At 40.4% G+C, this 25,546-nt stretch overlaps 7 protein-coding genes across 7 annotated transcripts in view; 3 read left to right on the top strand and 4 right to left on the bottom strand.

Annotated features, from left to right (window-relative positions):
• LOC145708379 (uncharacterized) overlaps positions 1–25,546 on the bottom strand; it is a 70,260-nt gene that overhangs the window by 20,306 nt on the left and 24,408 nt on the right. The gene's annotated exons all lie outside the window — the stretch shown is intronic.
• Positions 266–1,280, bottom strand: LOC145708485 (uncharacterized). The gene is made up of 4 exons (XM_081786158.1): positions 1,098–1,280; positions 805–1,057; positions 612–758; positions 266–564 (listed from the first exon to the last, which is right to left on the bottom strand). The coding sequence occupies exons 1-4, from the start codon at positions 1,257–1,259 to the stop codon at positions 422–424; spliced, it is 705 nt and encodes a 234-aa protein (XP_081642284.1). The 5' UTR covers positions 1,260–1,280; the 3' UTR covers positions 266–421.
• Positions 1,539–4,117, top strand: LOC145709327 (NADH-ubiquinone oxidoreductase 75 kDa subunit, mitochondrial-like). The gene is made up of 9 exons (XM_081787008.1): positions 1,539–1,692; positions 1,744–1,953; positions 2,025–2,154; positions 2,230–2,341; positions 2,383–2,517; positions 2,561–2,732; positions 2,779–3,114; positions 3,655–3,927; positions 3,968–4,117. Exons 1-9 carry the CDS (start codon positions 1,539–1,541, stop codon positions 4,069–4,071), a joined length of 1,626 nt encoding a protein of 541 aa, XP_081643134.1. The 3' UTR covers positions 4,072–4,117.
• On the top strand, positions 5,621–6,869 carry LOC145708464 (uncharacterized). The gene is made up of 5 exons (XM_081786134.1): positions 5,621–5,820; positions 5,868–5,893; positions 6,321–6,543; positions 6,595–6,700; positions 6,747–6,869. The coding sequence occupies exons 1-5, from the start codon at positions 5,701–5,703 to the stop codon at positions 6,770–6,772; spliced, it is 501 nt and encodes a 166-aa protein (XP_081642260.1). The 5' UTR covers positions 5,621–5,700; the 3' UTR covers positions 6,773–6,869.
• LOC145708189 (uncharacterized) lies at positions 9,280–11,163 on the top strand. Its single transcript, XM_081785839.1, has 2 exons — positions 9,280–9,332; positions 9,382–11,163. Exons 1-2 carry the CDS (start codon positions 9,327–9,329, stop codon positions 10,975–10,977), a joined length of 1,602 nt encoding a protein of 533 aa, XP_081641965.1. The 5' UTR covers positions 9,280–9,326; the 3' UTR covers positions 10,978–11,163.
• LOC145708190 (uncharacterized) lies at positions 11,087–12,252 on the bottom strand. Its single transcript, XM_081785840.1, has 4 exons — positions 12,113–12,252; positions 11,854–12,068; positions 11,525–11,806; positions 11,087–11,476 (listed from the first exon to the last, which is right to left on the bottom strand). The coding sequence occupies exons 1-4, from the start codon at positions 12,178–12,180 to the stop codon at positions 11,262–11,264; spliced, it is 780 nt and encodes a 259-aa protein (XP_081641966.1). The 5' UTR covers positions 12,181–12,252; the 3' UTR covers positions 11,087–11,261.
• Positions 12,497–16,149, bottom strand: LOC145709326 (large neutral amino acids transporter small subunit 4-like). The gene is made up of 13 exons (XM_081787007.1): positions 16,003–16,149; positions 15,821–15,961; positions 15,661–15,773; positions 15,244–15,413; positions 15,111–15,197; positions 14,948–15,065; positions 14,591–14,903; positions 14,489–14,546; positions 13,300–13,409; positions 13,003–13,261; positions 12,851–12,962; positions 12,663–12,805; positions 12,497–12,622 (listed from the first exon to the last, which is right to left on the bottom strand). Exons 1-13 carry the CDS (start codon positions 16,053–16,055, stop codon positions 12,497–12,499), a joined length of 1,803 nt encoding a protein of 600 aa, XP_081643133.1. The 5' UTR covers positions 16,056–16,149.

Genomic DNA, 25,546 nt, shown 5'->3' with positions numbered 1-25,546 from the left:
AAAATTTCTCAAATTCGAAAAGGAAAAGCAACAAAATCCGAGATCTTCCGTGGCTGGTAAAGAGCAAAACCAAAGCTGGAAGAACTCGTGTCCGAAATTTCGGAATCCAAACTTTTTCTGCGACAGAGAATTTCACTTATCAGAAGAAACAGCAAATTCACGAGAAACTCAGAGAAAACTGATCCCTCTTCTCAAGAAATAAAATCTTTTCCTGGTTCTCAATATGAACTACTGTAGGATAGTTTTGTTTTTTGTCGATAAATCATTGACATTGATGCTATATTTTTACAAATTTTTACAGTGTAGATAACAATTGTACAGGTGGATAAAAGTTATGTTCAAATAGTATTTTCATGAATCTACAATCAAACTTTATGGTCATAATAAGAAAGAGCGAGGTATAATCGGCTACTTTGATTCCTTAGCGGTCGGTTGGCAATGGACGCATAGGTTTGTCTGTTTCTTTTAGAAACACGTAGACAGAAGAATTTGATGAGAAATAAACGCGCCTGCTTTTCTTGAGGATCGATCTTTTTTGAGGTTTCGTCACTGGAGGGATGCGTTCTAAAAGCAAATAGTATTATTTTATCAATTAATGATTTTTGAATTACCATCTGGTTCATCGTCGATGATTATAATATCGTTGTTATTGTCGACATCGATCCTTCTTTTCTTGTGACTTGATTGTTGAAGAGAAGTGGCGCACTTGCTGTTCTTGAGGATTGATTTTCGTGGTTGCGGCACTGGAGGAATAACTTCTGAAAGAAGCTTATTTTTATGAAAAAAAAAAGGATTCTCAATTACCATCCAGATCATCTTCGATGAGGATGCAATCGTCGTTATTGTTGACTTCCATCTTTCTTTTCTTCGGGGACTTGTTTGAATTGCCTTCCGACTCATCCTCGATGATAACACAATCCTCGTCGTCATGGAAGTCTTCATGAAAATTGTTGACTTCAGCATTAGGCGTAGATTTCTTAAGAACTTCCACAACAGGGAGGGAGGGGATGGGTTTCGCAAAGCTTTCTCTGCTGGCGCCATTTTTCCTTTTTGGTCCCTTAAAATTTATGAGTGAAGATAATTTTTCGGCCATTTACAAGAAATTGATGGCACTTTGGACACCAAGCCACTAAACCGAGACACTCGGCACAGTACTGTTGATGACAGCATCTCAAACTTTCAATCGGGAACCAATAGCTCTCTATGACGACTTTATCGCAGAGAACGCAGTTGTCGGGAATTCTGGCGTTGGAATTCATTTCTCTCTCTTTGACTCTCAATTTTGCTCTCAATCTTTGAAATCGCGAAATTCAACGGCGGAAAAATTGCGTGCGCGCCATCAAGCCATCTTCAACAACAAAAAACGAAACACCTGCATTTTGAAATCGAGCTGCGGCGATTGCGAATCTTTCTCTTCACTTTAGCGAGAAAATATTTTTGCAAGAGTGAAAAAGCGATAAAAAAAGGCAATGTTCCGTCAAGCGCATGTTCTTTCGCGAGCTTCAGCTCGTCTGCTGGGATATCAGAGAGGCGGGGAAATGAAGCCTGACTACTCGATCGACACGGGGCCGATGGTGCCCGGTCGCAAGAGGAGCAAGCCGAGCAAGGGCGGCAAAAATAACGACAGCGAAAAGACTCCCTTTCTCTTTCCGAGATGGGAGACGAAATATGTCGACAGCATTGATGTTCTTGGTAAGCAAAAATTGATGAAAATAATCTTTTTTTTTTTCATAAACTTTTCAGACGCTGTTGGAACAAACATCCGCATCGGCGCTCGTTTCAACAACATCATCGACATTCGCGCCTGTCCGAATCAAGATGTCAACAAAGACTTCGCAACCGACAAGGCGCGTTTCAGCTACGACGGATTGAGCAAGGCTAGAATCACCGAACCAATGATTAGGAATCCTTCCGGCGCCTTGTCGACCCACGGCTGGGATGAGATCCTTCAAAGTAGCATCTTTTCTTTGATTATTTATTTTAATATTCCTTTAGTTTGCGGAGATGTGCTGATTGACGGGGAGAGCGAGTAGCCGCTCTTGCCGGGCCGTTTACTGATGCAGAGACTTTGACAGTGACGCGCGATTTGCTCAACATTTTGGGCTCAGAGAGTTACTTTACTGAAGAATACTGCGCCGTCAACACGGATTTTAGGTAGGCTCAGGAGTTTATATTCTGATTTTGAGTAAAAAAGAAGATGGGACAAAGTATTTGACATTTTTGCTTCAGGAGTCATTATCTGATGAACATGCCTCTTACTGGAATCGAGTATGCGGACTGCATCATATTAGTCGGCTTCAATCCTCGTCTGGAAGCGCCACTAGTGAATACACGAATCCAGGTAAGAAAAAACCTTTGTTCTCCTAAAACCATTTCTTTCAGAAAACATACCACGAGAACAAATGCAAAGTCGGCATCGTTGGATTGAAAATGAATCTGGGCTACAGCACCAAACACTTGGGCGCCTCGCCAGACACGATCTCTGAGCTTGCTGATGGAACCCACAGCTTTTGCGAGGTGAATTTCTTCGTCGAACTTGAGAGGTTTAATTGCGCTTTAGACTCTGTTTAATTCGAGACGGCCGATGATCCTCTGCGGCAGCGGCATTCATGCTAGACCTGATGCGGTGGCGTTCAATCACGAAATTCAGCGACTTACCAATGCGATCAAGGGCAATCTTATTGCGAATAAAGTTAATGAGACGGACATGATGGGCGAATTCTTCATCAACGGTACTCTTTTTTCTTTCCTCCGAAATTCGCTAGAAAGCGAGTTCAGGAATCTTCAACACTGTCCATCTTCACGCGTCGCTCCAGGCAGCATTGGATCTCGGTTGGAAATCGGGTCCTCTCGGAATCAGACGAACCAAGCCCGACGTTCTCCTGCTCCTGGGCGCGGACGGGCGTAAAGTCTCCAGAGCGGATTTGTGCAACGAGTACCAAATCGAGGGTTTCTCCGACCACACGACCGTCATCTACATCGGAACACACATGGACGCTGGCGCCGAGCTCGCCGATATCATTCTCCCCTCGGTCGCCTACACGGAGAAATCGTCTACTTTCGTCAATCTCGAAGGAAGGCCACAGCGAACGCGCCAAGTTGTTACTCCACCAAGTATGTTTCCTAAAAATTATCAAAATGCCAAAAATATTTAAAATATAAGTTTTATTTGATATTGTTACTAGAAATGGCCTACTTCGGGGAGGAGGGACAAAAAAGACAACTAAAAAAGAAGGCAGCATAATTTGAGAAAATCATTTTCGGAATTTCTAGAAAAGAAAAACCATAAGATTGGATAAAAATGAAGAATACTTCAATTTTTAACTAGCTGTTTAGGTTGATATAAACAAGTAAATCATAATATTCTGATAATTACACAGATGACGATTACTTTGACAAACTCAAAATTGACCGCCTGGACGCGTTTTCGCGGGTAAAAACCGAATAGAACGGAATCAGGTTGAATAAAAACTGACAATAGTCGATGTCAATACTTACACTGTCTTTACAACTTTACAAGTGTGTTTAGTTTTAACTAAATTCTTTAAAGAATCTATATGATCTTGGAAAATCGCTAGAAAAAGATCGCCTTTTTTCATTGTAGTTACTCAATGATATTCACTTTTTCATTAACATTAATCTTGTTCATTTCAGGCGGCGCAATCGAAGACTGGAAAATCGTCCAAATGCTTTCCGAAGAACTGCACACTACGCTTCCGTACGAGACAATTCAATCTGTACGAAACAGAATGTACCAGATCGCGCCGAACCTCGTCCGAATCGGCTTCTTCGAGCCGAATTCATTCTACGATGTTGGCTCCAAATACGCCGATTTGAAGCTGGGCGACTCGCGGGAGCAAATTCGAAATGATGTTGTGCTCAAATCGACCAGACGAGCTTCCGTTGCTGCTGATTACTGGATGACAGGTACAGTTCATTTTTGATAGCGGAAAGATGGTCATTTTAGATCCAATCACTCGAAACTCGGAAACAATGGACAAATGCGTGCGCCTCGCCGAAGGAAGCTCTTTTGACAACGACATCGCAATCATGAGCTCTTACGGAAACTGAATTTTAAAAAATAGCTACTGTCACAATTAAAAATAAAAATCCCGTCTCAAAGAAATTGCCTGCGTGAGTCGAGTTTTTTCTTAGGATTGATTTTTTGCGAATGAATATAGAATCATAATCCAGCGCGAATAAGCCGACGTTGAAATAGAGTTACCGGGGATTGAACTAAGAGGATGAGAAATATCGCAATGATTTGTCGAGACCACGTTTTTTCACCAACTTGCAAAACCGATTTGTTCGTGGCTAATTCGTAGGCCTTGGGCTTAGAGAGTCATTTTATTCGTTATTATTTTTCTTCTTCTTTTTCTCTTGATATTCTAACCATGTTGTTGACTGCTCTAATGTTTCTGGAGAATTCATTTTGTACTTGAATCGAAAGACAGACATTTTTAATTTTTTTATTCTTTCAATTTTGAGCAGATGAAATGGCCGATGAATTTTTTTTATAATATATCATATAATTTATATGCTGTATTTTTTCGAATGGACAATCTCACTTTACATTTGCGCTCATTTAATAATATTATAACATTTCTTTATTTGAAATTTATCATTTTTTGGCAATTTTCAACTGTTTATTCATTTTCTCAGATTTTAAAGCACAGTCATTATTTTTTTTTCTCTTTACGTTGTGACAACGTAACCACGAATGGCGTCTTGAGCAAATAAATTCATTTTCAATTTTTGAAAAATTACGATGGAAAAGATATTTTTAAAAGACTGACCGCAGAAGGAGAGCTATCGCTACAACGGGCCATCAATTTTATTCCAAGATTTTATTGCCACTTCAAAAGTAACTCAATTGTGACGAACTCTTTGTTCAAATCTTTTCTTTTTCGTGCTCTTTTGATCTTGCCTTGAAAGGCGTAGTCAAACTCACCCTTTTCGGCTGGAACGGATTCGCTAAATCGCTGTCTTAGACGAGGATATAGGTTTCATGTTAGCTTCATCCCTCTAAGCCTTCAGAATTGGAACTTGTGCAACACTCAACACCAAGCCTAAAGCCTCTTGCCACCGTAACTCATTAGATCTACTCCATTCGAACTTTCTTTTTCCAGTCTTTGGGACTCTCTTTCTTTCCATAAAATTTCGATTAAATAAATTTTTAGGCTCTTTTTTTTTTGATATTTTTTATAAAAGCAAGTTAAAGCAAAAACTTGCTAAATTTTTCTTTTGACCAGATTTTTGGTCAATGCAGTAGTTTGAGTTAAATTTGAAACAGACGAAAAATGAGCCCTAGAACGTGATGGTGAGGTTTTTAAGATGAATTTGCTTTAGTCGAATTAATTCAAAATCGCCTTCGCAGTCGACTGTTGCTCAATTTGCGGCGCGCTAAATTCGCCGAATCTCGTGGCTTGAATGTTTTTTGTCGAGTTTCTAGCTGTTCTGGCTCGGTCGCTTTGAAAAGCATCTGGGCAGCTCATTTACTAGTGAAATGGCTTTAATCGTTTACACAAGATAAGCCGAGCTTTGTAACCGACACCGATAAGCCCCCGCCGTGAACAGTTTCACCAAGTTGCGAATAAAAGCCTCTGAGAAGAAGCTCAGATACTCACGTTTGGTTGAAAAATATCAAAAAGAGAATTTTTTTTTGAAACATAAAAAAAAGAAAACTTTTTTTTTATCGAAATGAGACTTTTCGCTCCCGCCTGCATGACAGTACTGTACTCGAGTTCTGTGCACGCTTTTTGCAAGAAAAGAGAATGCACAGAATATTGCACGCAAGTGCGGACTGATGTGCCCATTCAGGTTTGAGAATTTTAAGAGATAAGATTGGTGAGGAAATTGCGTTTTAGAGTTGCATGTTGGAGTGTACAGGAAAGTGTGACCAGAGCAAAGAGCAATTCTTGTAAAAAAGTAAAAGAATTTGAATTTTAATCAGCTTCAAATTGACCAAACTTTATTTAGGGTTAGGGTTAGGCTCAGGATCCATTTGGACAAGTAATCCTATATTCCAAAGCTTACTCTTTTCACCTGAATCTGAAAGTTGAAATCAAGACAAAACCATTCTCAATATGAAACTATAGGAAATTTTCAATATAAATAACTGTTCAGACTATTTTCTATCAAAATCTCGCAGATTTTCTCTAGAAAAGTTCGTTTTTTTAGAGACCATAAAGTTATTAAAAACCCTGTCAATATTGTTTTTTTATCTAGAAGAACGAGTGGAACTCATTGAATAAGAATTGAAAAACTTAAAGTGATCATCTAAGATTTTGATTTTAACTCTGAATAACACTAAAAGGAAACTGCGAGGCATCGAAATGCTTCCGAAAAATCAACAACGAGTACGATTCGAACATTTTCGACATTTCACCCGTTGAGTTCGTCTTTTCGTCAAAGACCAAACGAGCGGAGCCGATTTGGACGGTCACGTGTCGCCACACAGAAGGTTACATTGGGGCCATTTCAAAATTCAGCAGACTGGAATTTCTGCCTGCGCCAAAGATTCACATTGGCTGCAGAAACGAGGCAAGTCACACTTCTAGCGCGCTTTTCCTATTTTTCTAACCAACTTTCTAGGGACACGAAGCCTTCATTTACACAGACAGTAGGTTAAAATTTTCATCTGAAGATGATTTAGGGAACGTCGTTACAAAGACCCAGCGCGATGGAATCAGATCGATTGGTAAGTTTCCATTTTCAGTGAATTGAAATCAACGAGGATTTTTTAGAATTATTTTGTGGGGAGACAAAATGAGCTCAATCGCTGCTGATGCTTGCTTGTATAAAATAAGAAATGCGAAATCGTCAACAAAACTACCTGCCAAAAACAATAAACTAGACTTTTTTTCTTACATTTGTCTTTTAAATTCGTCTTTTTTGAAAATTCTCTTTGACCTTTCTTTTTAAAAAATGATAAAAAGAAGCTTGGGAAAGCAAAAAAAAAGATGAGAGAGAATATCTGAAAATGACATGTGTTACCGTTACGGGTATATATTTTATACTTTTTTGAGTGAATAATTGATCGCCCAGGAATGGGTGGAAAGGGGGATAGCAGTTGTTGCAGGAGAGGGTAGCAGCAACACCTTCGCTTGAGTTCACTGATCCTCGAGAGAGGATTATATTGAACCAGCCATATCGAAAAAGGGCCTGCCATTTCGAGCATTCGCCACAGCAATTGCCAAAAATGACAGCTAGAGAATGATTGAGAGCGCCCGATGGTTCGAAAAAATGAAAAAACATGAAGCTGGAATTGTAAGTTTTTCCTTTTCTTTCGCTCTAAGAAGGTGACTTTCTTCCTTTTTCAGCACCTTTTGGCAGTCCATTTCGATTGTGATCTCTTCTGCAGCTTTGTTTATTCTTCTTTCTTGTTGCTGGTAAAATTCGATCAACAGTTTATTCAATCAGTTCTTTAAATACAATCAGGACTTGCAAAAGCCAATCAAAATTGCCGAATTTTTATTCAAAAACGAACAGAATTGCCAGTTTTTCGACATTTTTCTTTACTCAATTTGCCAGTCTTGACAAAACAAGCATATAAATTCTAGTGCCTATCTGGTGTATGGTGAGACAGACACAGATTCCAGCGACAAAAGCCGCGAACGAAGATTTACCCCGCACTCGAGAGTAGGTTAATGGTTTTGTGTTCAAAAGAGAGAAATTACCTGCGATAAATTTGAGCACAAATTAATATTTTATTCTCGGGCAATTCTTAATGAAGGGGATAACTATCGTTTTAATGTCACCCCAAGCATTTGGGCAATAGATATGTAGCGAGCTCGGTGTTTAGCAAAAATTAACAGCTATAGAATTGAGAAGGAGAAAATCCGAAATCAATGCGAATTATTTCAGAGTCGCCACCTTTCGCGCATGAATTCAAGCGCTGATAATTCAAAGGAAAGGGCATCGTTGCTTTTTTTAACCATTTTGGGGGATTTCCTATAAAAAAATTAAAATAATCTTAATTTTGAAAATTAAGAAAATATCTCAAAATGATGCCTAAAAAGTGCTCCGAGTGTCGTATTTCCTATCAAGGTAAAAATCAGCAAGCCCTTTTTTCATCCCTTTTATTTTACTAAAAAAGGCTCGTTTCGATCTGTGGCAGATTCTGTCAAAAGCTTTCAAGGAGTTTCTCCACCGCGTCAATCACTCCCAGTTCCAAGGTAAAAATGCAGCCTCTGTCAGTTCTATGCACTCGATGGAGCAATTCAATTGATGCCTTTTACTTTCGCCCTTTGTTGAAGATGCAGCGTTCCAGCGACCAGTCCTGCCAAAGCTCGCACGCAGCGCTTTTGAAGCATGAATTTTTATAGCAAGATTGTTTATATTGCTGAAATAAATGAATAAAGTATTCCAAAGAAGATTGATTTTTTATGATTTTATTTTTTTAATTTACTCTTTTTACGCCGAAAAAAACGCTGACTGTTGAGTTAGAAGTTTTCCTTTTTGCCATTCTGCAAGAAAATATTCAAGATAAACGAATTGGAGTACTCTGCACCTTGTATTTTGGGGAAAACAGCGCTGGAGACGGCTTAGACTCTAATTCTGTTGGTTACCAAGCACGAAAATGGTTCCGAGAACATGTTGTTGCTCCACATACGACACTTACTTGGAAGGTGCTTAGCAGCATATCTAAACGCTTGGCCTTGTGGCCAATTACGGTAGAAAGTATGCGTTAAAATATGTTCTATGCGGCATAGGCTCTACGCGGATTTCAGAGTTATTTTCAGGGTAATTTTTTTCAGAGTAAGCCATCTTTTTGACATCATTTTTGAGAACATAATTTTAAAAATTTTGAAAATAAATTAAAAAATCGCAATAATAGCTCTTCTGATAACCTGAGCTGAGCGGCTCTGACTAGCTCAGAAATCTTGACAAGATGATAAGCTCAGCTAAATAATTTTTTATAAAATGGCCAATAGACTATTTGCCTAACCCAGTCCCTAAGTTAGGGACTCCCTTACCCTAATTCGTTGGTATTATCATGTGATATACTGTATATCATATACATTATTATTAATAGTTTATTTCATCGGGTTTATTTGATATTGTGAAGGTTTCTTTCAAAAAATAGCTTCCTAGTCATTTTTCAGAAGCTTAATTGCAGGTAACCAGGGTTCTAGGTGGAAGGAAAAAACTAGACATTTCGAAATAGAGCAAAAGTTACGCCGGTGCAAGAACGTGGAAATTGGTGCTCTCGAGTACATCAAGCGGGCGCGGCGCTCTTATCAGCACTTTGGCGATATAAAATCGTACTTCGAATCCCTCAAAATCATCATTGAAAAGAAAATCTTTTCGAAACTGATCAGAGAATGAAGGTAAGAGAAAATCTGTGTGTTAAATTTTTTCAAAATCTGAAATTTCTAGGTTCTTGCTGCTGTTGTCTCCGCTGCCTCTGCGGTCGAGGTTGCGAACGATGCCTGGACCCAAGTTGCCGCTGCTTACGGCGATCTCTACGACGCTGTCTACGCCGCATACGTTGATAGAAATTTCCGTGATCACAATGCTAGGAAGAAGGCCAATCGACTTCGCGACTTCTACAACAAAGTCGAAAACTTCCCCGGCCGCGTCTCGGATTCCTGCGTCGAATTTGCCGGCTCCGGTGACCCCGACGCTTTTGTCCCTCCCTACTACGACAGTGAGGACATCTGCCACTCGATCAACAACTTCATTGCGTCCATCAAGAGCTACCACGACGCCTTCGTCTGCATGGACGATGTCAACCTCACCGACAACAACGGATGGGCTTCCCACAAGATGACCAGAACCATCCAACGACAGCGAAACATGCTTTTCAAGAGAAAATACAAACAGCTCCAGTGCGACCTTCCGATCGCACCAACACCTCCTCCTTGCGCAAGCGACCCATGCGACGGCCTTGACAACTGCCAGGTTCTGGTCAATGGCTGCAGCGTCGCACCTTCTCGAAACAATCAGGTTGCCACCGTGTCCGCTGCTCTCAACTACAAATTCTCCGCTGATGTTCGTTGCGACCATAGCAATACGCTCGAGGGCTTCTTCCAGAACATCTTCCACGTGAGCGCGGGAGACAACTTTGGCGCTGCAGGTGATCGAACCTTCGCGCTGTGGCGATATCCCAGCTCTGCTGACATGCTCTACTTCACGGTCAACGATCCAGCCGGTGATGATCACTCCAAGTACAACGATTACGTCTGCACCGACGGTGAGTGGAACACCTACGCCGTTGAAGTGAAACAAGTCGATGGCTCCCCCAATACCTTGCGATACGTTGTCAGTATTGATGGAACCCAAATTGATGAAGGAACTTACGGCTACCAAGGATCATTGACAAGTGGCGATCTTCAAGTTTTCGTCTCCGACGACTGGTACGACGCTGGATCAGCGTTTTCCGTCCGCAACTTCTACTACCAGACCTTTGCCGATACTCCTCTCTGCTCTGAACCATGCGATGGACTTGAAAACTGTTTCAATATTGTCAACGGCTGCGACATTGCCCCAACTCAAAATAATCTTCTCGCAACCGTGCCAGCTGCTTTGGGCTACAAGGCCTCAGCTGAGGTCTTCTGCGACCATAGCGCACCGATAAACTCGGAATACACGACCGTTCTTCGGCTTGGTGCAGGCCCGGATTACGGTGCACCCGGCGACCGAACTTTTCTTCTCATGCGAGAGCCAAATGGCAACAGAATTCACTTTGTAGTCAATCATCCAACCAATTCTCCGTCTTGGGCTCATCAAATATATACGGATATCGTCTGCACTGACGGTCAATGGAGCACCTACACAGTCGAAGTCACGGATGCTGGTAACGGAAATGTCAACTACGTCGCAAGTGTCGACGGGAGCACCGTTATGTCGGGAAGCTACGCCGCGGGGGGATCGAAATCCACCGGCGATCTGACAGCACACGTCGCTGACAATTACCAAGTAGGCCCCGCCTCTGCCTACAGAGTCCGAAACTTCTTTTACCAAACTCTTTAATTGTTACATGTATTAAATCTGATAATTTCTCTTTATTTCGTTAATTATTTTTTTCTCCCTTCACTGTACTCCGGTTAGGATATCCAAGATATAATGTCGTTGATCATTGATCAAATAAGTGGAATTTTTATTGAGATCCTGATATTCTCTTTACTACAATCATTAATAAAAGAATTAATGCCCAGACATTTGGTTGATTTTTCATTTCTTTTTTTCTGGATCAGAAAGGTTCGAAGCTACTTTAAGAAATAGAATTTAACAGTGAACTAAAGAGGAGCAGATGCTTAGTGAGTCTTGTAGACATTGTTGTCAGTAAACTCGGCGCGGCAGTTGGGGCAATTTTTCTGTGGAAGGGACGAGATGCAATTATAGCAGAACATGTGCGCGCATGGAATGATGATCGCAGATGGGCGGTCTTCAGTGTAGGACTCGAGGCAGAGTCTGCATTCGAGCTTCTCATTCACTTCCTCTTTCCTCGGCTTCTTTGCTGGTGGCTCGTCTAAAAATAATCAGTAAAAATCAACAATTTTCGACTAGATCATCTTACCATGTTCTTCAAACGCAGCTTTTGTAATGACAAGAACTCGTTTCTCGCTTTTCTTTTCCAATTTTGTCAAATCTCGATGTTTTATTCTCGCGTATCCAAGATTCACTTCTGCCGCTAGAACTCTCTCTTCAGCCTTTTTCAGTGCTTCTTTTGCTGCTCGCACTGCATTTTTCGCAGAATACAGCTCACCTTCAGCTTCGTCTATTTTGGAATTGAAAGAGCAGCGCGCCGTTTTTATTTTCATATAAATCTTGTTCATCACATCGCGCTCGTACTTGGACTCTATCGATATAATTAAATTGATAAGTTCTTTATTTTTAAATCATTACCCCAAACATTGTCGGAAATTGCTTTCGCCGCATCCTTGCAGCAAGACCCAATTAAGATCTCTCGGAAGGAGAGATTTTTCGCCCCGCATTTACCAGCACGGCACTTGAATCTTGCATCTGTCTCTTGAAATTCGGGCTTTTCGTCTGGATACTTTTCTTCTTTGCAGTCTTCGCAGAATCGTTTTTTTCTGATCAACGCAGTTGCTTCGGAATGGCTAAAATCCAAAGAGTTAACAAGAGAAAAAAGTTTTGAACTTACAATCCACAGTCACTGCACTTTCCAAATCTCCCATAAGAAGTTATGTAGTCGTCGAGATGTCGGACCATTTTCTCTCAAATTTTATTCAAAAATTTCAAATTTGTCAATATTTATCTTCAATAAGCCAATAAAAATTTTGCTTCCGCTGCAAGTTGGGAGGGCGCGCGCTTTATGCTCTAATAAGTAGGCCTAATTCGGAGCTGAAAATAGAATTTCCATTAATCAAACCATTCTGATTCGAAGTTTTACGAAAAGAACCACTTCTGTGGCGGTTTTTAGATATCGAACCATCCAAAAACCGCCGGTATTTGCACGATATCCCGCTGAAGAGGGAAGAACGCCCCAAATTTCCCCGGACGAGATTTCGTCAATTTGAAATTCTATTTATTTCGACAGTTTATTGCTCTTATCAATTTCATTCAACGTCTTCTCAACCTTCTTCGCAAATCGAGTCAGATATAAAGGAAGCAGCAGGCCCAACAAAGACAGGACCAGCACCAGAATATTCAACTAAGAGCGATTTGCCATACAAGTACTTTTTTCAACTTACCCAGAAAGGATCCTGGTCGAGAATATTATTAACAATTTTGAAGAGCGGATCATTGAGCAGGCAAAAGATCGCAGAAACTATCGAGCCCAGGCCAGTTAATTTTCCCAAATGAGCGTAATGAAACACATTCACATAAAGACCACCTAAGGAAACAGTTAACTGTGGTTTTTACAGTAGTCGCTTCATACCTGCAGTAGAGTGAAGAAAAGTACGAATCCAAGTGACGAGTAAAAATGTAATGTACTGCGCCCAGATTGGAATGGGAAGAACCATCAGAATTCCAATCGCGAGGAGGCACGCCTTCAGAGGATAAAAGTCAAGGAAGACATTGAAAAATCACCTCTGTGATGAGATAGGCGTTCCTGGTGTTGCGCAACGCCTGGACTCTTCTGAACGCTTGGGTCGAGTTGGAATCTCTGCTTCTGACGCCGGCGATTGGATCGTCCCGGCAGATTTCCAGATTCTTGTCGAGGACGTTTCCGATGACAGGAGCAACGAGGAGACAGAAAAGCTGCATCCAGCCAAAAATCGTAACGTAAAACGTCACTTTGTCTTCTCGGTCGACGACTGGAGTTTCGTCCGTAAAGTCAGGAGACGATCTGAAAATTTTTAAAGTGGCCATATTTTTGAAAGAAACCTAAGGAAAAGAGCAAGTTGTCCGATGAACATGACGATTCGGAGTTGAGTGATGCACATCGTCAACAATGAGAGAAGACAGGGCCAAGAAATAATCACTGCCAAAAAACTCTAGTAAAAGTGTTTGACAAGAAAAGTTATAAATTCGATAAAAACTTTCGAGCAGGGCAAGGTTAGAGTCGGCCGTACTCTACCGTGGTGAACTCGAAAGAACCTCCGGAGTTGGTGAATCTCCATCAACAGTTTTTAATCGCATGGAGGCTGCCTCTACTGCGATTCGAACAACACGTGAAGATTTATCGCGAATAGCTCGGGTTTTGCCCTCGACTTGGACCACCAAACCAAGCCGCCACCGAGAGACGCCAAGAAAAATCGTGTTATAAACTAATTTTCTTAAGGATATAGGCTATATCATATAGCCGTTCTCAAGGCACTTTCGTAGCGCTGAAATGGGACGATAAAATTCTTTGATTTCAAAAGGAACCCTACCTAAAATTGTCTAAGAAATCCGATTCTAGTGTTATTTTTAAATTTTTAACGAAAAAATTTCTCCCTAGAGCATTTTTATATCTTACGATCACTTTTTCTCAAGAATTTTCCATTAAATCGGTCGAATTTTTTTGATAAATTAATAATTTAGACCTTCGTCTACATTCCTAGGGCCTCGGTTTTAATAGATTCTCAATATTTATGGTTTTAGAGCCATTTCTGTGAGGCTTACTTGAGTAAGCTGAAGCGCCAGACAGCGCTCTGGTTTGCTGCGCTGGGCGCTCTCCTCCATCGCGCGGTGAGGCGGGCATGGGAAAGAGCGCGCTGATTGGCCGACGGCTCTGAACGCAGCATTAATGAAAAAGAAAAGCCAAAAAGAAGAAGGCGCTAGAATGTAAATTTAGTCTAGTTTTGTGATTTTGAAGCCCTAGGAAGTTAGATTAGCAGTTTTTAACTATAGAACACGGTTTTGTTTGAGCGATTTAATGGAAAATTTTCGAGAAAAAGTGATCTTAAGATTTCAAATCGCTCGGGAGAGATATTTTCTTTGAAAAAAATTTTTAAAAATGCCATAATCGAATTCTAGGGATAATTTTAGGTAAGATTTATCTTGGAATGAAAAAAAATTATCGTCCCATTTTGGCGCTACGAAAGTGCCTTGAGAACGGCTATATCCTTAACCTAAAACTCATGATTTTTACCGGTGGGTTTTGCTCCGCCGCAGCAAAGATGGACTCTCGTCTAGGCGCAGGTATCTTCCTAAATCAAAGAGTAAGCTGGAATGACCTGAAGCTAAAACTCACAGTTTTTGAGCAGTAACTTCCGTGTTTGATCCTTCATTCGACTCGTTGACATCACTTTCTTCTTCAATCGTAAAGGCGTTATTCTGAACAGCGAGAGCAGTGGTGTGCCGCCGAACAGAAGTGCGTGGTGGAGACTTTTTGCTCCTCTGCTCTTCTAGCGTCGGAATCGGCTTTACTGGAACATTGAACCAGCTCTCAACAAGAGCGATGAATAAAAGCCCTCCGTGAACGAGCATCAGCACGGGAAAACTGACGCCCATTCGATACAAGTTCAAGAACAGCGTGTAAACAAATGACGACGCATTGTACGATCCTAAAGTTTCAAGCTCAGCTAAAAAAATAAACTTGCTTTCTCACCAATCATTACAGCGATAACAGTGCTTCTTGCCGCGGAAAATAAATTGCCGAATTGAAATGAAGTAAAAACGATGGTGATGCCGCCGACACCGTTGAGTATCACAGCTGGAAGCATAAGCTAAAAATGGATGGAAAGAGAAGAATCGAATGAATGATGCGCTACCCAGGATAAATCTTCTGGGAAATATGAAATGGCAGTGAAGGTTATTGTGGAGAGCAGGAACATGATCATTCCGACTATTCTTTCTAGCTTTAGAAAAGCGCGATCGTTTGAAAAAAATTGAGTGGACTAAAACATTCCTTAGTATTCTCGATCCATGTGCGTCCATAATTATTCCAAGAAGCATAGTCGAGCCGGATAAAATCGAAGTTCCAATCGTATAGTACTGATTTAACGTGTCTTCTTGCAATTTGCAAGCCATGCGATAACGAGTTCCATTTGGATACTTTTCAGTTGGGTCTTCTTCTTTTGTCGTAATAAAATATTGAGAGAAAGTGAAATATTAGATAAGCTTTTAATTCGTTGTAAGTTTACGAGTTTTTAACGCTGCGACGAAAATATCTTACGGTACTTGTCATTTTGATTCATCTTTCCGGTCCATCAGAATTTATGATACATCCGACTATAAAATAAAATGCAACCGTAAAAGTGGAAAATTGTAAATAACATAAAGATAAACAACTAGAACTTAGAATCGACTCTCTTTTTGGACCCAAAGCCTTTTGAACGAATCCATCATAACAGCCAAACTCCTCGTGATTAATAGCATCTTCGCACATTTCACGGCAGACGTGAGAAAAGAAGCCTTCTTCCTGGAGAACAGGCCTTATTTTCAATGATGATTAACAAGCAAAAATGATAAGTGAGTGTACCGAAGTGAGGAAAATCCAAAAAGCGGGGCTGCGTAGAGCAAGTTCCAAATAATGCCCATGATAAAAACGCATCCGATTCTTCGTCTGATCGCCTTCAAACTCGGCGCACCCCACTCGATGCATCTCCCCGAAGATTCGACGCTAGAAAGCTCTGAAAGTGAATAAATGTAAAGCTGTCCTACTCGATTGGCGCGCGCAGCTTTTGTCCACTGATCGAAACGGTTGACCCGAGCATCACTCCAAAATCAACACTTGTTCTTTCACTCGGATCTTTAACTTTTCCAACGCTTGATAAGCTGGGATTATTTAAGACCCTTAGATCCAACAGTTTTGGGCAAATCTTCAACCGCGTAAAATGAACCGCTTCGTCTTGAGTGGTGATAATTTTCCTTGAACAGAGTTAACGACATTTACCTTCGTGGATACCCTTATTTTTTATGAAAGAAAGTCTTGATGAATACTCTTCATTTTTTTCAGAGAAAAAAATAGTCTCGCTAACTCTTTCTTGATTGAAATCATGGAAGAGGACACCGTGTTGTAGGCCTTGCGAGACATGCTCTGCATTGACGCTGAAACTCCATGGAGCGAAAGTCGACTGGTTGCGGTATCTTTGCGACCCCAAGTTGAAAGAGGTGCAAATCATTTTTATTTCCTTTTCGAATTTAATTATTTAACGCGCCTCAATATTCGATTAATCAAAAGAAAGAAAAAGTGAACTTTTAAAGAAAAACTTTGAATTCAAGCTTTTGATGTTTTTGATTATTTTTATTTTACGATTTTACGATAATCAATAAATGACGAGATGTAAATCAAAAAGGATCATTAATAAAAACGGATATTTATAGGCAATAAATAAAAGCTTTGATTTTGGAAAAAATATTTCCGCCGAGCCGATTTACGATGCTGCACCTCTGCCTAAAGCTGGTCACTGAACCTCTGGAGCAGTCGGGACCTGTGCCTATGCTCGTGCCGGTGTTAACCCGCGGCCGAAAAGGGTCCCTTCTCGGCTCGCCCGGAGTAGTCGGCGTTCTGAGCTCATCCTTCTTCCTTTCCCGCCTAAATTGATCAAATTACTACTTCTCGGCTGACTGTTGCCAATTCACCCTGTCTGATTAAGTTTTTTCAGCGTTAATTCGGTCGGAGCTTCGCGACTCATCTCTCGAGAGTTGGAGAACTGAGCCCTCAGCAGCCCGTATATTTCTACTGTTTGTGTAAATAAAACTACAATCAACTCATTCAAACTCCATCGGCCAAGTCTCTAAGTCAATAACTAAATTTTTATCAATCAATTTCGCAAAATTGTTCACAGCGTGTGAACAAATTTTTTCTCGATATCTGTCTTTGAAACATGTCTTCTTTTCTGAATTTGGAATAAGCGCTTCTTCAGCTATTCTCTTCAGAGTTTTTTATTAAAAGAACAACTTAGACCAAGAAAGGCACACCGACCACTCAAAGACTTACTTTTTAATATTTTCAGTAAGAAACAATCTTGGGCCCATTTTCGAATATTTCACTGACAATCATGGATCCTGGGCTCGACAACCTGTGTAGAAAACCTGAGTCAGGGTCTGAAAGATCTTTAAAGAAAAGCTGCGCAGCGGCTTTTTCAAAAACCTGAGCGCTAAGCGGCTTCGCATATTTTACCTATCTGATCTATTTTTAGACATTTTCGACATATCTCTTTTTGAAACACTCAAAAATTTCTGTTCTCTTGCAAATGAAGTTTATTTGTGTCATTTTTGAGAAGTGATTATAAAGAACATTTCTGTGGTATTGATAGTTGAGCGTTTTATTTTTATTGATGAACACCGCAAATTTTATTTTTTTTCGGGCAGATGGGCGACCACGAAAGATGCAAAAGGGAAGACACGAGAAGCGGGTCGATCTCAAAGTAGACGGCGTGTGGTAGGGTGTGTTTAATTAGGTGAATTGAAATTTCACGTAAAATTCAACAGGAACTGCGCTAATTAAGAAGTAAGGCCATCGGGCGGTGATTTATGTCCTTTTATAATATAGGGGTAACAAATGGATCAAACTTGTCGACTGTGACCTTGGTAAAGGGAGAGTGGATTAGCGACTGGCCAGGTTTTGGCATTTGCGCTGTCATGCTTCTTTGAGCGCTGCTATAAAGGCATATCCGCTTTGCTTCCGCCCCAAATCGCCCTCACTTCATGTTCTATGTTGATAATGTTGAGCTAAGGGCCCTTTACGGGCCAGTGCAAACTCCCAATCGTAAATTAGGGAGTCCAGTGGTGGCGACAACAGCTGCCTCTAGCTCCTCAAAGTGAGAGTCTAATCCATTTACTAGTAATGTAGGAACGTGCCCTGGGGCGGGGTCAAGGCACACACTCTTTCTTAATGACGCTCCAGGCTGCCTCCTAAGACTAGCAACAAGCGGAAATCATCAGCCAAATTGGAAACGCTCGAAATTGGAGATTTTTCTGGAAGAAATAACTAAAATATGAAGCATCCGGTTTCATGAGTGATTGCTGAACAAGTAAATCGCTAGAAAATTAACTTATCGCAGAAATAATTTGGGCCCATTCGTTTTCAGCTGTTCCCTTGACTGTCGCCACCTCGCCACAAGAAACGACAAGTGGTCGAATTATTCGCCTAAAACTAAAGCCCAAGGATAAAAAGCGCTTTGGATCGCTGCAAATCAAGGGGGCCCTGGGCAACAAGTGCTGATCTTCGACATCTCTTGGAAACGACTCGTCAAGGAAGTATTAAAAACTATCAAATTAGGAAACTAAGCCAGGGGTACCTGAGTAATGCGCTTGGAAATAAAATGCGGTAGATATTTACGTCAAGAAAACATAACATTTTAAGGGTCTAGCCTTCGAAATAAGCCAAAAAATAACTAAAAGATCGAATAAATCAAAAAAGATAGGTGGCGTTTTGGAAGGTATTTTCTGAGTCCCGTGCTTGTTTGTCAAGAATTTCAGGACAAAACAGTAATCAACGATCGACAGTAGTTTTGACGAGACAAGCAATCAAAATGATCGAAATCAACAAACTGTTTATTTCGATAAACGATTAATGCCGTGGCACGTCTGCATTGTTTCCGAAGCTGCTGCATGAGCCGTATTGTTTCCCAGGACGCGAAGTCTGTTTTCGATCTCTCACGCCCGAAGAGCGCCTCCATGGGCTGCTCGATTTCGTGGTGGTGCTCGATTCCTCGATCCGGAGTTTTACGATGAGTGGACGGAGGCGTCACATTTTTTGGCAGTTGGAGTCTGATTGGGTTCATCGAGTGGGGTGTTGATTTTGCGCACTAGAATTTACTGGCATTATACTGTATCAAGAAAAGGATCATCCAGAGTGTTGGGACTGTAACATTTTGATGTTGGATAAGGAATGGGATGAGCACTTTGGGCACACGCTTTGAAGAGGAGCACACAGTGAAGAGGATTGTCACCAAGGCTCGGGGATTGCAGCCGGCCACTGAAGCACAAATAGAAAAGGTAAAGAGCAATACCGCGGTAAGTGATCCCTAATTCGACTCCCCCAAATGATCGACCCCCCCTGAGGGAACACCAACCTTCTTAGTCGTCTGGCAGCCCGTCCTCAGAGAAAGCAGCTGGTCCCGAAATAGCTAATGTTCTGTCTGTAGCCACTAGTTGCGGTTCCCCCACGCACGGCCATTGTTGCCGCCCAAATTATTGTTGTTAAGGGGATAGAAGCCCGTTTTGGCTTTCAAGGCATCGAGATTATTTCAGCGAAAAAAAAGATTCTATTAAGAAAAAAAAAGAGAAGATTGACTACGGTTATGGCTGATTCTCATAACATCTACTAGCGTTACTTATCTAATTACTCAGGTATGCTCGAATCTACTTTCTAATCTGGACAATTAAACTCTCACTCGAAATACAAGCGATCCGGTACACGGAAAACAACTGAAACAGTCCATCCCATTTCGCGGCGAAGTTAACTCTCCCTTCTTTTCGTATTCGCTTTTGTCATTTTCCCAAAAGGATAAAAATGAATTCCCCCGAGGGTGGAGCTGGAGGGCCGGTCCGGGATTGCTATCTGCGTGTGCCCGAACTCCGCCGCCCCCTAATGGAGAAACGCCCCGAAGGGGCGAAATTACGCTTTTTGAATTTTTAAACTTTCGAGAAACAAGAAAAAAAGAGGCAATCGAAAGAGATGATAGAGCTGTTCCTGCAAGAAATATCAGAAGGAGACGGCAATTAAGCGGCAACGGCGCTTGCCCCATCTGGTATTTTAATTCGCGCCCGTTGTTTTTTTTGATCTTCGAATTCGTTCGATTCATCCCTTTTTTTCGAGACAAGCGAATCGGGGGCGAGGGGGATGTTTTGGACGGGAGAGACAGCTACGGAATGTCGGATGATGGGAATAATTGTGATTGCCCTGATAACTTTATATCGGCCAATATATAATCGTCGAATCTGCACGAGGCCACGGGCAGCCAAATTTGAGTGCAGCCAACTCCAAGAGAACCTATTCGACAAGTATTGATTCGCACTGTCACGGCATAACCGTCAATTTTTTATAAAAAATGTATTTTTTCTCGTCGCTGTTTTCCGCTGCCCTAAAGCCGGAGATCCGGGCCCGATTCTTTCCCCCCATCTGCTCTCGAAAAAAACAAACATAACAATGAACAGGCAGATGAACCTAGTAATAATTACGCTTTATGTATTTTTTGAGAGAAGAAATTTCGCACTTTTGGATCATCTTCAAAATGCAAAAAAGAAAGCCGCCAAGCTGCTTTTTCGTATGTGTAAGCCTTAAATAACCGCTGTAGAATAATTCTAGAGCTAGATAAGGGATGAGAAAAGATTGTTGAAAATGGGGTTTAAAAAAATTGCTTTTGAAAATGATCGAAAGTGACATTTTTTTGGCCGAGATGCCAATTTTTGAAAACAAGAAAAAGGTACTTTTTGGAGAGAAAAAAGGTCATTCTTGCCTTGATTCATCCATTTTTTTTCGAGAAAAATGAAAAAGAGCCAAGACAGTGGCAAGCCGCTCTTGCGTATGTCTAAGCCCAGGGCCGACCGCTGCCTAGCCTCAAATTAATTCGAGCAAGGAGCTGCTGGATTTTTGGTGCTTATAAATTACCATAGAGTTGATTTATAGGAATTGCCCCTCAGTGCACCCTCTCCCCTCTTTCTCCCCGCCCCAGCGTTTATTCTCCTTTCCACAAACAGAAAATAATCATCTAATAATGAACCTTTGGAGCGGACCTTTCAAAACAGAAATCTTACAGTCGTTTTAGAACTGATGGGGCTGCGTTAGCCGACTATCATGGGTAATGAAGACGGCATGGGAAGTCAGGAATCGTGCACCACAGAAGAAAGTTGCCAATTTAAAAATGATATAGTCCCTTTTTTTTAATCTTGCAGATGGATTAATGAACTCGAAAATGTGTTTTATGGCCTCTAAGGGCTGGGCTAATTGGTTAAAAGATTTCATGCTCGCCTGGGAGGAGCTAACTTACGTTAAAAGGGTCGAAAAGGGCCTTTTCAAAAGGCCGCTCGTTAAGGGCCCCTTCCAGGAGAAGCTGCTGCTAAATCAAATAAATTCCGCCTTTTTTATTATGGAAATCGTCTTCCTTGATTGCGGGCGATATATTATGGCAATTAATCCAACCGCCCAATTGTCTCGAAAATCAAACCTCGTGACTTTCACTTTTCACAATTCTAATTCTAATTCTAATTCTAAATTAAATGGTAATTACTACTAACAATAAGCAATACTACTAAACACTTGTGGTGCCGAAAATAGGAACAGTACGCTGATGGAGCTGCCGATTTGCGAATGACTGATGTAAGTACTCTTTTTTTCTCAATTTTTTCGCAAATTTTTTCTTTGAATTTCCTCCCCTAGTCTTTTTCCTCGATCCTTTTTCCACTTTTTATGATAATGAAGTTATCAATAATCCTCACGGTTAGCTGATTTTTGGGGATAAGCCGGCTCAGATTCGCTCAGTAGCTCAAATTCAAAGAGAGAGAGAATGTACCCCTGGTTCCCAAAAAGGGTAGAAATCGAGTATTCCGAGAAGAACGGTCGCTACGAATACGTTTTCTTCCTGGAAGAAAGTCGTCCTCTTTCTGATGGAGGCACTATCACTATTCACCGCCGGGTACGTTCGAAAGATTCGTCAAGCGCAAATTCGTTCAGCAGCGTCACGTGATAGCTAGGATGTACAACCCATATGGGGCGCATCGCTCATAATTAGCCGGCGAATATGTCCAAAAAACAAGGAAAAAGGGCTCCTAGCCGCTGCGATTAATATCAATTACTACCTCCTTCTCCCCTTTTTTTCTCTCTGTAGATTGATTTTCTGATTTTTATTTTAATCATGAAAACTATTTTTAAAACACACAGTCTCAGGAAAAAAACCTAGGGCAATTAAGCGAAATTCATAATGCCTCCTCTCACACGCATCGTAATCGTGTCATTTACGATCTCTTTCTCCTTACCCTTTTTTTTCTCGCATCAGAAAAAAAATATTCACTGGAAAGAAAATTTTAAAATAAGAGAAGACGAAAGCCTAAAAAATATAAAAAAGAAAACGAGTACAGGAGCGCGTCGCAATTAGAAAACCACAATTTTTTTTTCGTTGTCTTTTAATATTTAAAATGAGTAATCACGAGAAAAAAATTTTTTGATTTATTTGATTTAATTTTATGAATAATAATAAATCGTAGAATATTTTAGAAAATTATATTTAATAAATCGATTTTGATAAATAATAAATTATTCGATTTTTAAATTATTATTAAAAATAATCGAATTAAACTTTATATTAAATTTATTTTTGACTCAAACTATTATATTTATTTATTTATTGAATGACAATTTTAAATAAAATTAATTAATAATAATTAATTATATATTTTTAAAATTAATTATTATTAATTAATAATTTTCATTCAATAAATTTATAAAAATAAGATGTTTAATCTACTTAAAATTTAATACTAAGTAATTGATAAAGAGTGAGTGCTATTTTATGAATTGATAAGAGTTTCGAGTCGAAAAGGAGATGTTTGTTGTATTTGGATCTGAAGAAAGGTCGATTTAAATATGCAAATCCGACTTCGATCTTTTTTAAAGTCGAAGCATGCTCTTTTCTGATCGAGCCCGTTGAGAATTAGCTGATTGTTAATTAGCGGCGCGTGTTAATTGCAATCCCCACTTTTTTCTACGATCCATTATCTCCCCCTTTCCTTATCAATAATTCACCCGCCCGCTAAGTTTCATCATATATCAACTGAGTTTTAAAACTCTTCCGCGCGCTCGTTCGAAGAATGAGTTAAAGAGTTAAGGGGGTACTGCGAAATCGCCCGCAATTGATGCCCAAGCGCCATAATTTATGGCCCATAAACTCGATGATGAAGGCGTCCTTAATTTATGGCGACGGGGCAGAGGTTGAATTCTGCTTTATTTTCTGTCCTCGCCCAGGCGCGCTGCTAAACAAGTTAGGCAAGAAAGAGGCATAGAAATAATTTGCGGTGTAGCTATTAGACGGGCCACGTTGAAATGTCAATTGCTGATCAGTGCTAGGCTGCGTTGGAGTTTCCCGCGCCGCCATCAATTAATAATCCAGAAATCCTTTCAATTTGTCTTTGAGCCTGATTTCCTCCTCCTCCTCGCGATAACTTGAGCCCGTCAATTTTGCAAACACTATTTTCGGCGAAACTATTTTTTTATTTTTAACTTAGTACATCCCTTATTTTCTTCGCTCAGAATCAGGATACATGAGTCAGGTTTCCACGAGCATCAATGAAAAGCCGCGTCTTTAAAAATCATTTATTCTCTTCATCTGGGCTCGGCAACCTGAGTAAAAACCTGAGTCAGAGTTCATATGATTGCGGCTTTTAAAAACGAAGCCGCGAAGCGGCTTCGCCAGCAGTTAAAAATAAGATTGATGAATAATATTGCGAAGCCGCTTCGCGGCTTCGTTTTTAAAAGCCGCTACGCGGCTTTTCATTTGCAATCATATGAACTCTGACTCAGGTTTTTACTCAGGTTGCCGAGCCCAGCTTCATAACCTGACTCAGATTTGCTACGATCTTCTCTTTCTTTGGTTGCAAATGAAGGTCTTAGTCTTGATTTAAGGGTGTCACTTTGTTAAAAAACTGCCGAAAAGTCGACGAGAAATTCCGGGGTCGTGACCCCATAAAGCAAAAGAAGGGGAATAATTTTGAGAACTTGCGCTTGGCCGCAGGCTCGTCTCGGTTTTACGAGGAACTAGTGATTTTTCTCCGATACTTACTCATTTTTTTTTATCGTGGATTTTTCTGGTGAAGTTTGAGGAAAAGATTTTTTGACCGACCGAATGTCACGATAATTGTGTCTAATTGACAATCGCCTGGGCGGTGGGCGACAGCTACAAGAAAATTTTCGAATATCCGACGGTTGTAAAAAGCTGTAAAAACTCTCCGTTTACAATTTGGTTGTTTGCGACGCGCGCTCTCAGCAGTACTCAGGGCGATGGCCAACGCTGCCCAAGTCTACTTACGTTTTTGCAAAAGAAAGCCTCCTGATAAAAACCACAAAACAAAAAATACAGAGCAAAACAAAACAGATCCTCGGGAAAAAGGAAAGGAAGCTCCCTTTTCCCTGAAATCATGGAGGACAACCACATTTCCGAGCTGACCAAACTGTCAGAAGAAGATTACATTAAGCCACCGGTCCACCCTCCTTATTTTTTCCATTTTTTTAACAGAGAAAATTTGAAAACCGTGAAAATAGAAATCCAAAGAACGCCGAGATGAGCACCGCCGGCAACAGGCTAAGCTTAGTTTTGAAAAAAAACATAAAAGAAAAAATTTTTAACAAGAAAAATATCAAATTTTTTTTTTTATTTTTTTAATAATTTTTTGGAAAATTATTTTTTTCAACTAAATGGATAGATGGCCGAAATCAAGCAGCAATACGGCGAAGATTTTGTCCCACCAGATTTTATCAAGAGAAAGTTTTCGACCAAATATTCGACCAGTGAAGAACTCAAGTTCAAGGTAAAAAGAACGCACTCCCCGCGAGAAAGAAAGAGAAGAGAGCCAGTTTTAAAAATATAACTCGGCCCGCCGCTGCTACTAACCCGGCTTGTTTAACGACGCTGGAGAGTCCTGCGCATTTGATCTTCCATGAAGTTATTTATGAAATGCCCTTCAATGCTTGAGCATGAATCCTTTTAAGGCTAAAGCTTCCAGCCCTTTTAAAAGTGTCAAAGGGCTTGTCAGACTGTTCGTTTTCTCAGCGCTGCGGTATTTATTTATTCGATAGCCTCCTTTCTTTATTTTTATTTTACAGCCAACATATTGACCACGCTGTGAAATCTATAAAATGGATGGTTAATAGTATCTAGGGCGATAAAAATCATATTTCATCAAATGTCGCGTTATTTCCGAAAAACACCGCGTAATTATTTTTGCCAATCAAAAACATTCATTTAATAAATGGCCAAAAATGACCAAAAATCGGAAAATGTCGACTAAAAATAGCTAAAAACGCGATTTCAGGTCGACTTCGACGCTCGATTTCGTCGTTTTTCCCTTGAAATTTTTTTTTTAAACCAAGCGGCCCACACAATTTCAACCCTTTCTAACTTTTTTAGATTGAGAACAAAAAAATTTTTTTTCGAAAAATTGAGTTTTTTAGGTTGAAAAAATCCTAATTCTCGACCACCACCCCCTTAACCATTATGGTTAGATTTAGATTTAGTCCGATAATCCGTAGAAAATTGAAGAAAGATTT

The sequence above is a fragment of the Oikopleura dioica genome, chromosome XSR (assembly GCF_907165135.1).
Source record: "Oikopleura dioica chromosome XSR, OKI2018_I68_1.0, whole genome shotgun sequence".
Lineage (NCBI taxonomy): Eukaryota > Metazoa > Chordata > Appendicularia > Copelata > Oikopleuridae > Oikopleura > Oikopleura dioica.
Note: the sequence above shows the minus strand (reverse complement) of the source record. Positions and strands in the feature narration are given on the sequence as shown.

Bases quoted from the DNA above. Each gene is read 5' to 3' on its own strand.
- LOC145708464 (XM_081786134.1), top strand. From the start codon at position 5,701: ATGAGACTTTTCGCTCCCGCCTGCATGACAGTACTGTACTCGAGTTCT. The intron at 5,821-5,867 runs GTTTGAGAATTT...ATTGCGTTTTAG, and splicing joins GGACTGATGTGCCCATTCAG to AGTTGCATGTTGGAGTGTAC. The intron at 6,544-6,594 runs GCAAGTCACACT...CCAACTTTCTAG, and splicing joins ACATTGGCTGCAGAAACGAG to GGACACGAAGCCTTCATTTA.
- LOC145708190 (XM_081785840.1), bottom strand. From the start codon at position 12,180: ATGGTCCGACATCTCGACGACTACATAACTTCTTATGGGAGATTTGGA. The intron at 12,069-12,112 runs GTAAGTTCAAAA...TTTGGATTTTAG, and splicing joins AAGTGCAGTGACTGTGGATT to CCATTCCGAAGCAACTGCGT. The intron at 11,477-11,524 runs GTAAGATGATCT...GATTATTTTTAG, and splicing joins AGCTGCGTTTGAAGAACATG to ACGAGCCACCAGCAAAGAAG.
- LOC145708485 (XM_081786158.1), bottom strand. From the start codon at position 1,259: ATGAATTCCAACGCCAGAATTCCCGACAACTGCGTTCTCTGCGATAAA. The intron at 759-804 runs GTAATTGAGAAT...AGCTTCTTTCAG, and splicing joins CATCGAAGATGATCTGGATG to AAGTTATTCCTCCAGTGCCG. The intron at 565-611 runs GTAATTCAAAAA...ATTTGCTTTTAG, and splicing joins CATCGACGATGAACCAGATG to AACGCATCCCTCCAGTGACG.
- LOC145709327 (XM_081787008.1), top strand. From the start codon at position 1,539: ATGAAGCCTGACTACTCGATCGACACGGGGCCGATGGTGCCCGGTCGC. The intron at 2,733-2,778 runs GTACTCTTTTTT...AAGCGAGTTCAG, and splicing joins GGGCGAATTCTTCATCAACG to GAATCTTCAACACTGTCCAT. The intron at 3,928-3,967 runs GTACAGTTCATT...TGGTCATTTTAG, and splicing joins TGCTGATTACTGGATGACAG to ATCCAATCACTCGAAACTCG.
- LOC145709326 (XM_081787007.1), bottom strand. From the start codon at position 16,055: ATGCTCGGGTCAACCGTTTCGATCAGTGGACAAAAGCTGCGCGCGCCA. The intron at 12,806-12,850 runs GTATGAAGCGAC...CTGTTTCCTTAG, and splicing joins TTTTCTTCACTCTACTGCAG to GTGGTCTTTATGTGAATGTG. The intron at 12,623-12,662 runs GTAAGTTGAAAA...AATCGCTCTTAG, and splicing joins TCGACCAGGATCCTTTCTGG to TTGAATATTCTGGTGCTGGT.